Below are 17,028 nucleotides of genomic sequence, written 5' to 3'. Positions count from 1 at the left end.
AAAAAAAACACATGTGAAGGGTAATCTTATTTATATGACTCTGGTGTTGACTATCAGGTTTTATTGTGGCTATCATCTGTGGGGTATGTTGAGTTTTGGATCAGTGGGATGAGGAAAAAGCAGGCTATCTTGTAAATAACCACCTGGGAAGGGGGAGTTTACTAGTCCAAAGGGGACCAGTATGACTGGGTTCAAAACAACTATGTCAAGCCTAAAAAATGGATGCTGAGGCAGCAACTATATTAAACAAATTTATACATAGATTTAGCAAATAAAAATATAGAACTCTCTATTTTATTTGGCAACCCTAACTGGGTATAAAAATAAGTTCTGAGAGCCAGGTTGGGAGTGTCAGGGAGAGGGCAACAGCATACTTCCAGAAGCACCCCAAACCAGCAGTCCTGGTGCATCTAGAGTTTAGAGCTAAATGAACCCTCCACAAGCAGGGTCTACGCTGGCTCCAAGATGAGAATAAGGTGGAGTACAAAATCCTATGAGCAGATAGACAGGAGCCAAGGTCCCAGTGGATTTGGGTTTGTAGTATAGTTACAGTAACACTCGTCTTATCAGGCAGGGAGTGAAGGTAAAGTAAGTGGCTCAATGCTTTAGGATAGAACAGGAATATAAACTCCATTGGAAACAAAAGGACACACCAAGGAGTCAGGAATGTACACTGGAAGTACCAGTACCAATAAAGGAATGGCAAATATTTCCTTTATCTAGGAAGCTTTTATGTTTTCCTACTAAAATGGAAATAAATCACAAGCTAGAGCCAGATAATACCACATTATTTCACCACATCTGGAAGACCTCAACACGGAAGTCAAACCCCACCACCTGATACATTCTTGACTTCAGTGGACTCTTCATGTCCTTTTTATTTTTAGCATGAGCCCACAATGCCTTGTGCTATTGAACTTCTCTTTTCACCAACTCAGTTGTAAACTATTCAAAGAGAAGAACAGTGTCCCAGGTCCCTTAGCTCTGTCCTCTCAATGCTCTATGGCATCTGAATAATTGAATGAATGAATGAATGAATGTTTTAGAGAGAATTTCAGAAACAAAGTACTTCTTTATACTGTGGGGCCATAATGAAGTCTTCCAGAGAAGAGAAGCATCTCGTGGCTCTCTGAGTATCCTGGGCTACTCAGAATGTGTGTTCCTCATTTTCCCATGTTGTTTTTCAGAGGGTATTGTTCCTGGACCCCCCACAGACCTCTCTGTCACTGAGGCCACCCGGAGCTACGTGGTGCTGAGCTGGAAGCCCCCTGGCCAGCGTGGCCATGAGGGAATTATGTACTTTGTGGAAAAGGTAAGACTCCAGAATCAACAGTACCTCATGTTACTTCCTAAAGATTTCTTTAAAGAATAGAGATTAAATTTCTGGGGATGGTGGAGGAAGGTGGGAAGGGGGGTGTCCTGAATTCTTTAGAGTCTTATAAACTGTGAACTCTCTCTGTAGAAAAAATGTGTATCACACAGAATTTTGCCTAAAAGTTCATGGGGTTTGTGGATCTTTGAGATCACCCATAGACTCCTAAGAGGTCCACAGACGTGAAATGACAACCCCTATAAGAAGAAAAATGTTCCTGAAATAGTAGATCGCCTAAATGACAATGTTTTCCATGGGGTTTGTGGATCTTTGAGATCACCCATAGACTCCTAAGAGGTCCACAGACGTGAAATGATAACCCCTATAAGAAGAAAAATGTTCCTGAAATAGTAGATCGCCTAAATGACAATGTTTTCCGGAGACTTTCTCTGCCTCCCTTGCTCTGGTGATGGCTTTTCATCTCTCTACCACTCGTCCTGTAGTAGGGAATGAACATCAATGACGGTGGGTGGGGGAGAGGAGCAGAGAAGTTGCAGTACTTTGAGACGGCTCGGGGAGTTGAAGACAGCAAGCCCTCACATGCCACCGCACTTGGCCAGCTCCACTCTATGTACAGGTAGTAGAGTGGGCTCAGGGATTACAAACCAACGTAAGACATTGGCTCCCCTACCCCCACCCAAATACTTTCAATTATGTTGGAGATTAGAACACCAGAGAGAACAGCATACATGCAATGAAGGCCTAGAATGGGTGGAATGAATGAAAATAATATGGGAATCCATCCTACACCCATATTTGAGGGGACTCTGATAAGCATCAATGCCCAGCAAACAAAGAACAGCCAGGACCTGGACAGGACATTATTTGGGGGAACTGACCCGGCTGCACGTGGAGAAACATAGGAGAGCCTGCTAGGCCAGGCACAGGTCTAAGGGGTATAAGAAGCCCTTGGCTCACAGGTCACTGGAAAAGGATGTTTAGACACAATTTGCTTAAAATGAGATTCAAATCCATTTGTTAAGAAAGTTTTGACTTGGATATAATTGAGAAAATGAAACAAAGTAAGTTTATCTTATGTATAGGAACATTTACATTTTTATTGGTAGCAGTGTGCCATTTTTTAAAATAATAAATGAAACAAGATTTTGTACTTTAAAATTTTATTTTTATAACATTGTGTGACAACATGAAAAGGTATCATTTATTGTACATTTTACTTTAACAGCAAAATCATAGAAATGATCTTTTTTTACAAAAATATGGAGCTCAGCTAATGTTCCTAAAGGCCTCTCCCTTTTATCCTCAACGCTATTCTGATTATTCAACTTTAGAACACCTATTAGGTCACTTTCCTTGACAATTATTGCAAGAGAATAGATTTCAGAGGTATATAGGTGTATTGCAAGTATTTGCACATTAGGTGACAACATGAAAACAATCTGCAGGTATCTTTGAGCTGCATTCCTCACTTCCTTCTTATCCCTAGCGCACTGGTAACAATAAATGCATCATCTCTTCAACATGTAATATGGACATCTTCCAGGAGAGTCTCGTTCTATGAAAATAATACTAAAAATGTTTTTATTTTTATATTTTCTACCTGTTAACCTCAAATAAAATAGAACTCGAGTAGCATTCTAAGCTTTTTTTTTTTTTAAATAGGAAATAAGAATATAGTGATAGATAAATGTCCACTTCCTGGTGTGTTTAGTAACCATGCTCTTGAGTCTCTGAGACGCTCCACAGGAAGGGAGTTCTGAATAACCTCTGTGACAGTAATTACCATCCTTCCTGTAATAATGGCACGTAACCACCCACCTCTGAGGCATTTACTTCAGATGAGTCAACTTCGGCTTCTGTTGCACGTTTCCTCTGGCCACATAAACTCTATATTTCTCCAGGAAAGTCTGTCACTTTCTTAGACCTAAATACATGAGTCTTCGAATAAAAATGTAAGCATTCTCCCCCAGCACGCCTGTTTGCGTGGACGAGGAGGGGAGTTTGTTATTATGGCATTGAGTAGAGAGGCCTGTACTGTCCACACAAATAGAACACCCAGGATGCTGAGGTATTGGAAGCAGAACCCATCCAGAGACCTGGGGTGTATCTCCAGAACTATCCAAATGTCAGACGTTCTGAACTGATTTTGTAATGATTTCTGATGAACCACTTCTGATGTGGTGACCTTTCTAAAGGGAAATGGTTCACTGGCTCTTGTCCCATGGTGGGTTTCCACCCCCAGCATGTTCACGCACGTGGCAGTGCTGCCTCTTGGGTTAGCCCCATGCCTGTGTTTCTTCATGCAACTTTTTACCTGGGATTTGCATGCACACAGGGCTTGAACTTGCTTGTCGTGGCTACCAGCTTACACTCTGTCCATGAGCCCTGAAATGATTGAAATTGAGGGGTTATTAGCAGGGGAAAACAAACAGGTCTCGAGCACTCCCGGCCTCCCTATCCTCCCATGTTCTTTTTAGCCCCAAACTTTTCCAGCACGTGTCCATGACTGGAGTGCTTTCTCTCAATCTCCTATCAAAACGCCGGCCCTGTCAGAGACAAGGACTGTTACACTTGCTAGCTCTGTTTCCATCTGCCGGAATGAAAAGAGCTGATGTTTACCAGGGACCAAGCACTGTTCTAAGCATGCTACATTTGTTAATCCACTTAATTCTTACAGTATCCCTATGAGGTAAATACTTTTCATTATGCCTATTTTGTAGATGAGGAAACTGAGGCATCGATGGGGAATAGAATTTGCTCAAGGTCACATGGCTGGTACAAGGCAGAGCTACAATTTGAACCTGGACAGTCGGGCTCAGGACCATAAGTCCAACTATTACACACTGTGCTGCTTTCCAACCCCCCAAGCCTAAGTCTCCTCTGGAAAATCTTGATAATCACACAGTACTACTTCCACAATATCTACTTTGTAGCAGAGTTGAGAGGTGTAGCATAAGTGACCAATAGTTGTTTGAGTATTCCCTGGGAGGAATATGTCAAAATGAATCAAAGCCATAAACGAAAGGATTAAAGGTCTGGAAGAATGTCATCCTCAGTGGGCAGCAGACTGTGCCCCCTCTACCCTCCCACAAATGACACATTATCATAAAAGACGCTGCAAGGGACTTTAGAGGTTACTTTATCAAATTTGCTCACTTTACAGATGGTGAAACTGAGATCAAGAGCACTCATGTGACTTTCCGGGGTCACATATCTTGTTGTGACACAACTGGGACCAGATCCAATGCCTTTGGGTCTTTCCCACCATGCCCTATTGCCTGCCATTTCAAGTCAATGGAGACATGCTGAGTGATGTGCCAGTAAACTTATATTCCCAAAATGTACCATCCTTGAGAGTTGGTCAATCCATCACAACATTTGGACTTCTGGGAAAGTCTTTTGAAACTGTTAAAAAATTCTGTAGCAAAATTGGGCAAGAGTATCTAAATTTCTGCTTCTGCTGACCTTAGGCAGAGTTAGAAGTAGGAGGGAGAAAGGATTCCTGAAGACTAATGACAGTTTTCTTATTATATCCTCTACCAAAGGTCAAAGACACACCATATCTTTCATTCGAGGATTTTCAAGTCACTCTACATCATTTTAATTTTAAGAATAAAATGTCTTTAAATTAGTTTTCCCATTTTATTCTAAAATTTGGGCAAGAAAAAAAGAGAACATCTTTATCTTTCACTAACTTCATTCATTCATCTAGAAAAAAAAGAAAAAGTTGATTATCTGCTATGTGCCAGATGCAGTTCTAGGCTCTGGGGTATAGCAGTGAACAAGACAGCCCCCTGACCTCATGGAATTTACTTTCCAGTGGAAGAGACAACAAATAATATAATTTCTTTTTTCTTTTTTCCTTTTTTTGTCTTTTTTCGTGTCCGGCAACAGATCGCAACCCTCAGTGTCGCCCCCGTACCGGACCGGGACCGGCAACGGGATCGCAACCCTCGGTGTTGCGCCGCACCTCGCTCAACCAGTGAGCAGGAACCGGTCTGTATGTGGGATCCGAACCCTCGGCGGGAGCGCCACTGCACTCCCAAGCAGCGCACTGTAGCAGTGCGCCACCGGGCCGGTCCCAAATAATATAATTTCAAATAATGATAAGTGTTTTGAAGGAAAATAAAGCAGGGTAAGGGATAGAGAGTGATAAGAAAAGAGCAAAGGACTCTTTTAAATTGGTGATGGGGAAGAGGTGGTCAAGAAGGCCTTTCAGAGGAGGTTGTATTTGAACACAGACCTAAATGATGTTATGAGTCATTAAATAACACAATTAAAATAATACAGTCTGGGGCCGGCCCGGTGGCGCACTGCTACAGTGCGCCGCTTGGGAGCGCGGCGGCGCTCCCGCCGAGGGTTCGGATCCCACATACAGACCGGTTCCCGCTCACTGGCTGAGCGAGGTGCGGGTGCAACACCGAGGGTTGCGATCCCGTTGCCGGTCCCGGTCCGGTACGGGCGCGACACTGAGGGTTGCGATCCGTTGCCGGACACGAAAATAGACAAAAAGGAAAAAAATAATAATAATAATAATAATACAGTCTATAGCGAGTTGCGATCCGTTGCTGGACACGAAAAAAGACAAAAAGGAAAAAAATAATAATAATAATAATAATACAGTCTATAGCGATGTAATGAAAATTCAAGTATCAAACACAGATAATAAATCTAATTAGCTACGCTAAGAAATAGAAAAATATCTGACCCCAAACTGTCTCCAAAATACTTCTATAAGTATGTTAATGAACATACTTAGTTAATAAAGGAAGTGAAATGTTAAAGTAGCATATTTGTCAAATAATACAAAGCCATATTTGATTTAGAGAATCCTCTGAACTTCAGATGCCTCATCCCTCATTTCTGCCAAATCTCCTCTCCAGTCCAGGTCGCATAATGGGTAGCAGTTTGTTGGCAGATAAATAGAACTTGGAGAGGCCTGGCCCAGAGCCCCATTTTTGCTTGCTATGCATTGTTTCAGTGGCTGTCCCTGTTCTTGCTGCAGTGTGAGACAGGAACAGAAAACTGGCAGCGGGTCAACACCGAGCTCCCTGTAAAGTCTCCCCGCTTTGCTCTGTTCGACTTGGCTGAGGGGAAATCCTACCGCTTCCGTGTCCGCTGTTCTAATTCAGCAGGAGTTGGTGAGCCCTCGGAGGCAACGGAAGGGACCGTGGTGGGGGATAAACTCGGTAAGTGTAGAGTTAATTTAAGCAACTGTCAGCTCATTGTACTTCAAGAGAAAGTTTGCAAAGCAAGAATGCAATTAGTATACATTAGTATACATATATTTATATAGGGATAGTCAGAAGTAAAAATGGTGACATTCTTCTTTCATATCATAAATTTAATTGATGGCCAGACTTGGCCTATACATGAAACAAAAATTCATTATTTTTGTTTATGAAAAGTAAACTTCCCCAGGAGTTTCAACAGTATCACTAATGTGGTTTTTTTTGCTGGAGTTCATGGATATTTAGTTTATCATTATGCTCTCAAACTAACTTTTTTTTTCTGCTTTAACAAATATATTATAAAATAAAGCAACCGTATGTTTGTCATGATTATTTGTGTAAAATTTCTGTATGCATTTGTTTTGTGAATATGTGATAATGAATTTTTAAAAACCACCCTGAGGTTAATCACCATTTTCCTCTTTTCTCAGATATCCCCAAGGCCCCTAGCAAAATCATCCCAAGCAGAGATACAGATACGTCAGTGGTCGTCACTTGGGAGGAGCCCAAAGAGGCTAAAGAGCTGGTCGGCTACTACATAGAGGCGAGCGTGGCAGGCTCTGGCGAGTGGCAGCCCTGCAACAACAATCCTGTGAAGGGCTCCCGGTAATTGAGCTGGGGGTGACCTACCGGCGTGTGGGACTCTAGAGCTGCTATGGACCATGCAGCAACACAAACATCCAGTGGAGGGAGATTTTTAAAAACATCATACTCTAAAGATCTAAATAAATTTAAAATTAGAGGTGTCTTATGCAATACATTTAAAAAGAAAGGTTTCTGGGCCGACCCCGTGGCGCACTTGGGAAAGTGCAGCGCTGGGAGTGCAGCAGCGCTCCTGCCGCGGGTTCGGATCCTATATGGGGATGGCCGGTGCGCTCACTGGCTGAGCGTGGTGCGGGCGACACCAAGCCAAGGGTTGCGATCCCCTTACCGGTCACAAAAAGGACAAAAAAAAAAAAAAGAAAGGTTTCTTTGTGATGTTGAACACTTGGAAAGACATAATGCCAGCTGTTATGAGTTCATTTTATAGCTCTTTTCTGATTCTTTTCCTTTCTGCTATTTCTTCCTTTCTTAGCCCTCTATTCTGGTCTCTAATTGCAAAATCAAAAACTAGATTCCAAGGATCTAATAGTCTCTTCTTAACATAAATTACCCAGGCGTTTTAAATGAACAGAAAACTAGTATCAATATTTTACAAATTCTGAACACCAACATGATGTCTAAGCAGGCATAAATAACACCAAAACAAGGACATTCAGAATACTTTGCCACCTCTTTGTATCTGTTTCTAATATGAGGCGGGGGTTTTTTTCTTTCTTGTTTTCAACTATGTGTCAACCAGCTTCGCAACCTGATGGTGAATTCTGGCCTGCACCCAGGCTCTGTGCCTCCTTTGATTTACGGCCAGTCTGAGAGGGAGATTCCCCCCACCCCAGTAATGGTCAAACAAGCTTGTTAGGCAGCTCCTGGCTTGGGCCACTTCTAAGTTTGAGGACCCCGATAGGATGAGGTGGTTCTTTTGCAGAACAAGAGAGAATAGAGACAAACTGATTAACAGGATAAGGCAATGTGTTCTGCCAGAAATTGATTTAGCCTGTTTGTGCATTTCATTTTTACTCTGAATTCTCCAGCATTATGCTGGAACCATTTAGAAACTTCCACTAGTATAGGCAGAGTCTGCCTTTCCACAAACAGGAGCTGCTGAAGGGCAGGCATCATTTTTTATTCATCTTTGTGTCCACAATACCTATTCAGTATCTGGAACACTGAGAGCTCCATAAATATTTGCTGAACTGAGCTGATCCCCAGGACTGGACAATCGGCCTAGATTATGGCTGCCTTTATTAAATATATTGAGCATACTGATAATAATAGAGTCATTAGCTGACCTGTTATTTCCTCTGGTTACAGTCCTTAGAATAGATTCAGATGTTACAGTGATTCATGAAACAGCTATTTATAGCCATAGTAACTATTAAAGAGTGAGGTTGTTTTATGTGTGAAACTGCCCATGGATTCACACCTCGTAATTGGATACTCATATCTAAATGGTAATTCTGGAATCCACTTAACACCTTATTTTCAGATTCTTGTGTAATTTCTCAAGTAATTGAAACTTCCCGGCCCGGCCTTGCGAGGAGACAGTGACTAGGTAGGTCTCTGTGACAAGGAGTAGCCAATGCCCTACAGCCACAAGGATATACCTGAAAATAGCCATTAATAATATTAATATTAATACTATCTATTATGTATTAATGCCTCATGTATGCTAGGCCCTGTAATAGGTACTTTATATACTTTATTGCTAATCTTTACATGAAAATTATTATTTAGGCATCATTATCCCCATTTTACTGATGAGCATTTGGGGAAAACCAGGACTCCTCATTTTTTGACAGAGTGAGTCTAGACAATTGCTTTAGCTGCTTTCTTATTTAAAGTGTATGTGTTACCTGAATCTCTCTACATCTTTTTCTTTCTTTTAAGAAATGAATCATTTTCTTAAAGCCAGATCACTCAGTTAAGCTAACAATCATCTTCCCTAATTTTCCTCCTGGGAATGTTTTTTAAAATTTTCTTTCCTTTTAGATTTACTTGTCATGGATTGGTGACTGGTCAGAGTTACGTATTCCGGGTCAGAGCAGTTAATGCAGCTGGACTTAGTGAATATTCCCAGAATTCAGAAGCTATTGAAGTCAAAGCTGCTATTGGTAAGTTCCTTATGCACAGATTCATAGGGGGAAAATTGATTTTTCTGATTTATAAAGAAAGATATCATCCTCTCCAAAAAAATTGGTTAAAGCCTCTAATATTGCTCAGTTGACTCCGTCCTTAGATGATCATTTTCTTTGAGTCTAGGTGACATCTAACCTTCTACAGCTGTCATTTTCATCACAAATCTTCATCATTTATCCAGATTCTGTGCGTCTATAGCCTTTTCATCTTCACAAGTCCAAGTTTCCTCAGATATTTCCCATTGTGTGAAACTCCATCCTAACTTCATGCTCATCCTGGGACTGTGAAGAGCCATCCTGATTCCATGAAGTGGTATATCACCCCGTAACACAGATCATCTTGTACCTAAAAGCTATTTCATCTATGACAGAGCCTGGCTTGATTTTACTAACAGCATATTAACATGCTTCTTATAAACTCCTCTAAAATTCAGGCAAGGCAATGCGGTTGCTTAATCATATGTCATCTCTGCTTGCAAAGTAACCAGCAGGATAAAACCAGTAACAAAGTAACTTACTAACAGCATATTAACATGCTTCTTATAAACTCCTCTAAAATTCAGGCAAGGCAATGCGAATGCCTAATCATATGTCATCTCTGCTTGCAAAGTAACCAGCAGGATAAAACCAGTAACAAAGTAACTATAAGTATGCATGTGATGTACCTCTCAATCTTGGATAAAGTAGGGAAGGGACCCAGGTAGCCCAGAGCAATAACAATTAGATTCGTGATGTAGTAATACATATTTTAAAAGAAAGTTTATTTAATACTGATTGTCTTTAGTTAGCATTCCATTTTACTTTTTAACATTTCTTATAATATGGACAATAGTGGACATGTTTCTTTAAGTTTGGGAGGTACAGATCATTACCGTTGTAGTAATGTACGTAATTCTAACTGCTAAAAATCAGGATCTTTAATGTTATGTCTCATGCACTTTATGGTCCTTTTTTATTCTGTTGAATAATAGGGCTTATATCTGAGGCTTTTTCTTATATATACTAAAAAACTTTTGGGTTCTACAGATTGAAATAGTTCCTGTTATGTGTCTTCTTTTGTTCTGATTTCTTCTTTTCCCAGTATATGGAGAAGTTGAAATGGGTTTTTTTTTTTGGTGTAAATTATGCAAAACGTATGCTTTCCATATTTCTTGCAAATCCAAGTGACTTCCGTTAAACCAAGATTGTTTTTGTTCTGCTTGTGGTCCTAATGTTTTTCCGTTTCTTCTATCACTTCTAAAGAGCAATTTCCGTGTGTCGGGCTCACCGTGTGTCTGTTGTTATCTGGCAATTGTAGGGGGAGGAGTGTCTCCAGCTGTGTGGCCTGAAGTGAGTGCTGTGCCTGGTGGACTAGCAGACTCCAGGGGGGGCGTGCATGAAGCCTCCCCGCCAGCTTTGCAGAAAGATGCCTGGCTCGGTAGCAAACTTAGCAAAGCTTCACTACCCAGTAGCTCTCATAAGCTGGGCCAAGCAGGCGTGAGTAAAGTAAGTGACCCAGCTCAGGAAGAGCTTACCCCATCACCACAGAAAGCAGCTCCTCAGGGGGAAAGTAAGTCTGACCCCCTGAAAAAGAAGAAGGACATAGGTGAGAGTTGAAAAAGTAAACCTGTTCCATCTGTCTCCATCAGTGTCCCCACTTCTCATTGTCCAGATCACATTCTTCATCTGTGTTTCCTCAGTGTTTATTCTGAATTCTGTGTGTTTTCAGCTAGCCATTTGAAATACTTTCATCTAATGAGTTTTAAAAGTAATTGTGTATGGGTTTCGCCTTTCTACATTATTCATTGGGCTTAATGATGATAGAATATTTAGAATAAATTGTTATATAGAGCCTCTTTTGGTTTGTCAGGCAGTCATATCTTTGGTCTCATTTTGCTGTGAGAATTGGACGTGCAATAGGAAGAACGTGATGATCCTGGCCAGTGTGAGGGCCTCTGGAATGTTCGTGTTCAGTACATGGAGAGGAAGAATATTTCACAAAGAAGTGACATTGTAGCAAGGTCATAGTTATTAACTTCTGTTGTTTGTTCATCCTCAGGTTTCCAAGTGATTATGCACACTTAATTCAAAGCACTGTAAATAACTAGCTCTTTGAGTTGCCATGGAAAGTTTAACAGGGTAGTATAATCACTTATAGCTATATTCTATGATACACGATCCACGTTTCCAGAAGTGATTTATTTAAGACTATTTATCAGCAAGCTAAGAATGATCCGATGAGGATATTTGGTACCTGTGGCTTATATATTCTAGGAGACAACGTTTTTCTTATCAAATAAAAATGAAATGATGAACATATGCTGATAAATTCTAAAATGCCTCTCATCCATCCCCTGTACCTACCCCATCCCCAACCTCGGTAGCCTTTTTTTTTTTTTTTTTTGACACCTGTATTTGTCCTGTTAACTCAAGATGAGATGGAATATTCGAGAGTTTATATTCAACAGTGTTCTGAAATAGATAGGGAGAGAAAGGGAAATCTGTTTTAAAATGTAAAGAATGAAGGAGGTTGGTGAGTGGGGAAGAAAGAAAAATGTATCGTGGCCTTTTTTTTTTTTTTTTTTTGACACCTGTATTTGTCCTGTTAACTCAAGATGAGATGGAATATTCGAGAGTTTATATTCAACAGTGTTCTGAAATAGATAGGGAGAGAAAGGGAAATCTGTTTTAAAATGTAAAGAATGAAGGAGGTTGGTGAGTGGGGAAGAAAGAAAAATGTATTTATTTTGTCTTCATTGTTCTGAAATCTTTTTAAATAAAAATTAGAGTTTTTTAAATCTCCTATAATCCAAGTAAATATTCAGAAAATTCTTTTTATGTTATTGCATATCTAGATGGATTTCTCCCACCCTCTCTCTCTCTTCACTGAAAACTATAGTTTCAGTAATTGAGTGAAAAGTTGATCCACAAAGCCACATAAATGAAGGAGGACTTTTGAAATATCCTCCAAATATTTTTCTGGTGAGATATTAATAAACACAGTGACAGCTACATAGTATTTTGTGCTACATGAATAATATTCCAACATCAGGTTAAAAATAACATGACAAAAATTATTATGTATTAAGAGAGAGTCACATGGCCGATTGTGCCTGTTTTTTAAAAATGTTTTTTAAAGTGGCATTTAGCTGAGCTCCAAAATAAGATTTTTCCATGTGCAGACAGAACCTGTATAGTTTTAAGGTCTCACAAGGGTAAGTATGCCTCAATGGTGAAATGCTAACAATTTGGGAATATATGGAAATTCTAAAGAAGTGAATTGAGGCAGAAATTGATATAAACATTCCATTTTTCTCAGGGAGCAAGTAAAAACAAAACCACATATATACATTGGGAAAAATTTCTTCTTATGGTGAAAAGAGTCATTTTTTCAGGATATCGTATCATTTTTCTGGGGTAGGTTCTTTTTATCTTTGGGATAATAGTTGCAGTGCATTTACACTACAGTGTGTCTAGTTTTTTTCTCATACACCAAATCAGATGTTAAGTTATAGATCGGTCTCATGTTTCAGTTTTATATTGCAACATCTAGTGCCCTCATACATGGCACCAATTAAGTAAGTTTAATATATATATAGAATCATAAAGTCATTTCTGTCTACTCACAAGCTATTCATGTTGCAACAGCGGCACCATCTCCACCCTCTGATATCACCTGTCTTGAAAGTTTTCGTGACTCAATGGTTCTTGGATGGAAGCAACCAGATAATACTGGAGGAGCAGAAATTACTGGCTATTATGTGAACTATCGCGAGGTAATTGGTGGGGTACCAGGAAAATGGAGAGAAGCCAACATCAAGGCTGTCAGTGACGCAGCATACAAGGTAAGCATGTGACTTTCTGTAGTGTGGCATGTCCTGTGGGGGGAGGATGTGTTTGTGTACACAAGCACGCACACACCCGGAACCTTGTGGAGGATTCACGTCAATCGTCCAATGTCCGTTGTCTGCAATGCATGACTTTTGTGAAAAACATACCTAGGTAAATGCAAATAGTTTGGCTTACACGCAGGGTTTATATTTTATGATTCATATACATAAACATAATAATGTCTTAGAATATTTACCATGAAATGCATACCTATTGTGAAAACTAATATTTCTTTCAAAACTTACAAAATATCTGTAACCAATATGCCACTAGCTTCAAGAGTCCCAGGATACAGCTGACTTTGGTTTTTAATTTTCAATGTCCAAATCACAAAGAATGCATGGCCAAACTCATCTCTCTACCTATGAAGTGTCCCCTGTTACAGTGGCTCTGAGGGCCACAGAGGGGTGCTTCACATGTTCCCCTCTATGGGAGCCTTGACGCTTGGACCTGAAGGGTCCTGCTCTTGCCTTAGCTGATGGCTTCCCTCTTTAGAGCATCGGCGGCTAAGCCAAGTCACCATCTCCCAGCCCTCACAGAACCCTGAGCTGTGAGGACAAGAGGGGGCAAGGCTGGGACAGTGGTGTTTTCCCCAACTCAATGCCACACTCTTTTAACTTAACTTTTGAAATGTATGAAATAGCACGCTCATACTGAGCATGCATAAAACAAAATTGTGTTTTTAAGACTCTTCCACGTTGGTGCGTGTAGCTGACTCATTCTTTTTCATTACTGTATGGTATTCCATCGCAAGCCCGTATCATAATACACTCTTTCATTCCATTATTGATTGCTATTTGGGCCCTTTTTCATTTTTAGCTACATCAAACAATGTAGCTATTGGCATTTTTGTACACGTCTGCTGGTACATATGTGCACCAGTTTCTCTAGGTTGTTACCTAAAATGGAATTGCTGGTCAGAGGGTCTTTTTATCTTCCACATTACTAGATAATTCCATACAGTTTTCTTTTTTTCTTTTTTTTTTTTGTCTTTTTTTTTTTCCGTGACCAGTAAGGGGATCGCAACCTTTGGTGTGGTGTCACCCACACCACACTCAGCCAGTGAGCGCACCGGTCATTCCTATACAGGATCCGAACCCGCGGCGGGAGCGTTGCTGCGCTCCCAGCGCTGCACTCTCCCGAGTGCGCCACGGGCTCGGCCCTAATTCCATACAGTTTTCTGAAGACTGTGAGAACTCCTATTGTTCCGCCATCACATATTTTCAGTTTTGTCAACCTGGGTGTCAAATGATTTAGAATACCGTTTCTTACATATACAGTCCATTTTGACATCCTCTTTTCTGACATGCCAGTTCAAGGGTTTTGCCCTTTTTTCCAATGGGTTTCTTACTGACTTGTGAAGCTCTTTATTATGAATATAATTTTTTCGTGGCTGTATAAGTTGCATATATTTTCTCCCACTCAGCAGCTTGTTCTTTCTCTCTTTATGGTAATCACATTGATTTTAATGTCAAATTTATTGTTATTAGATTTACCAACATTTGCTTTGTCTTAGTGATTTTTGTGCCTTTTTCAAGGTCATGGAAATAGTGTACTAGATTATTTTCTAAAAGCTTAACAGTTTTTCTACTTATATTTTAGTCATTAATTCACCTTTAAATTTTGTATATGCTGTGAGGTAATGATCAAAATTATACTCCCCCCTCCACCCCATGGAGACATAGCTGTCCCAGCATCATCTATTGAAAAGTTTGTCCTTTCCCACTGTGCTGTTAGGCTATCTGTACCATACGTCAAGTTTCCTTATATGCACACTTCTGTTTCTGTGCTCTCTATTCTGATCTATTGACGTGTTTGCCTACCACTGGGCCAATACCACACTGACTTTATTATAGCTTTATAGTGAATTTGAAAACTGGTAAATCAAGTTCTCCCTGTTTATTCTTCTTTCTGTGATATTCTTGGCCTTTGCACTTCAATATAAATTGTGAAATTAGGTTACCAAGTTTTACCAAAACACAAGACAAAACAAAACACAATAACAAAAAAATTAAATTAAACTAAACTAAAATCCATTAGAATTCTGATTGGAGGTATATTGAATCTATAAATAAAGGAATAATTGACATTTTAAAAATATTGAGTCTTCTAATCCATAGTCGTTTGCACATCAGTTTTTATTTACTTATAGATACTATATATTTTCAGTGTTGTAAGTAACATATTTTTATATCAGGTGTTTGTTGCTGGTATAGAGAATTATAATTAGTTTTATATGCTGATTTTGTATATAATTGTTATAGCTTTTTGCTGAATTTTCTTATAATTTTAATAAATTACCTATAAGGTCTTTTGGAGTCTCTCTTTTTGGATTCAGATCATCTGCAAATAATGACAATTTACTTCTTTCAACTTTTATATCCTTTACTTCATTTTCTTACCTTACTTTCTGCCTAAAATCTTTAGCACAGTGTTGAATAGAAGTGGTGATGTCAGCCGTTCTGGAGTTGATCCTTATCTTAAATGAAAAACTTTCATCATTTCACCTTCAATTTTATGTTTGCTATAGGTGTTCTGTGGACATCTATCATCCATTGAAGGAAGTTCCCTTGTATTTTCAGTTTGTTAAGAGTTAATTAAAATTATCAAATTTTTATTTTGAGTCTATTGAGATGATCATATGATTTTTTCCTTTTAATTTTAATGTGGTGTATTCTAGTAATTGTCTAATGTTGAAACAACCTTGCATTCCTAGGATAAATCCAACTTCGATATTGTGTATGTCCTATTAATATATTCCTGGATGTTGTTTGCTAATTGTCATTTAGGATTTTTGCTTCTATGTTCATGAATGAGATTATCCTGAGGCTAGAATTAATTTGATACCAATATCTGACAAGGAGAGTACAGGAAGGGAAATTGCAGGATAATCTCACTTTATTGAGATATAATTCACATACCATAAAATTCACCCAATTAAAATGTTTTGATGTTATCAGATGCAAAGTGACTTTTTATTACTAATAATATGTTTTGCCTTAAAGTCTACATTGTATCATTAAGATAGATAAAACTAATTTTTTACAGAACCAGTTATCTTATTTTGCACTTTCTATTTGTCCTTCCTGTTGTTTCATTTTCTGTCCTTTCTTGATTACTTTTGAATGTTTTTTAAAAAATCATTCCATTCCAATTAAAAAATGGGCAAAGGAGCTGAATAGACATTTTTCAAAGGAAGACATACAAATGGCCAACAGGTACATGAAAAAATGCTCAACATCACTAGTCATCAGGGAAATGCAAATTAAAACTACATTGAGATACCGCCTCACCCCAGTTAGACTGGCTATAATAAAAAAGACTGTGAATAACAAATGCTGGCGAGGGTGTGGAGGGAAGGGAACACTCCTACATTGTTGGTAGGACTGTAAATTAGTACAACCACTATGGAAAACAGTATGGGGGTTTCTCAAACAACTACAGATAGAACTACCATACGATCCAGCAATCCCACTTCTGGGTGTATACCCAGAGGAGTGGAAATCATCATGTCAAAGGGATACCTGCACTCCCATGTTCATCACAGCTCTGTTTACAATAGCCAAGACATGAAACCAACCTAAATTTCCATCGATGGATGATTGGATAAGGAAACTGTGGCATATATACACTGTGGAATACTACTCTGCCATAAAAAAAAAAAAAATGAAATGCTCCTATTTGCAACAACATGGATGAGCCTGGAGAAACTTATGTTGAGTGAAATAAGTAAAGCACAGAGGGATAAATACCACATGTACTCACTCCTATGTGGGAACTAAGAGAGAAAGAAGGAAAGAAAGAAAGACCACAGTAGTACGTTGGTCTTGCAGACGGAAAGAACACTCCTTGGGCTATA

At 39.3% G+C, this 17,028-nt stretch overlaps 1 protein-coding gene across 1 annotated transcript in view; it reads left to right on the top strand.

Annotated features, from left to right (window-relative positions):
- The window catches only part of MYOM1 (myomesin 1), a gene marked incomplete at its 5' end in the record, with an annotated part of 106,301 nt that overhangs the window by 34,982 nt on the left and 54,291 nt on the right, over nucleotides 1-17,028 (top strand). The window contains 6 exons of the mRNA XM_008569167.1: nucleotides 1,188-1,312; nucleotides 6,339-6,522; nucleotides 6,996-7,170; nucleotides 9,154-9,275; nucleotides 10,597-10,884; nucleotides 12,927-13,123. Of these exons, the coding sequence (XP_008567389.1) occupies nucleotides 1,188-1,312; nucleotides 6,339-6,522; nucleotides 6,996-7,170; nucleotides 9,154-9,275; nucleotides 10,597-10,884; nucleotides 12,927-13,123 (1,091 nt within the window). The remainder of the gene's footprint in view (nucleotides 1-1,187; nucleotides 1,313-6,338; nucleotides 6,523-6,995; nucleotides 7,171-9,153; nucleotides 9,276-10,596; nucleotides 10,885-12,926; nucleotides 13,124-17,028) is intronic.

This window comes from Galeopterus variegatus, unplaced genomic scaffold, assembly GCF_000696425.1.
Source record: "Galeopterus variegatus unplaced genomic scaffold, G_variegatus-3.0.2 Scaffold471, whole genome shotgun sequence".
NCBI classification, from domain to species: Eukaryota; Metazoa; Chordata; class Mammalia; order Dermoptera; family Cynocephalidae; genus Galeopterus; species Galeopterus variegatus.
This window is presented reverse-complemented; position numbering and strand designations above follow the sequence as displayed.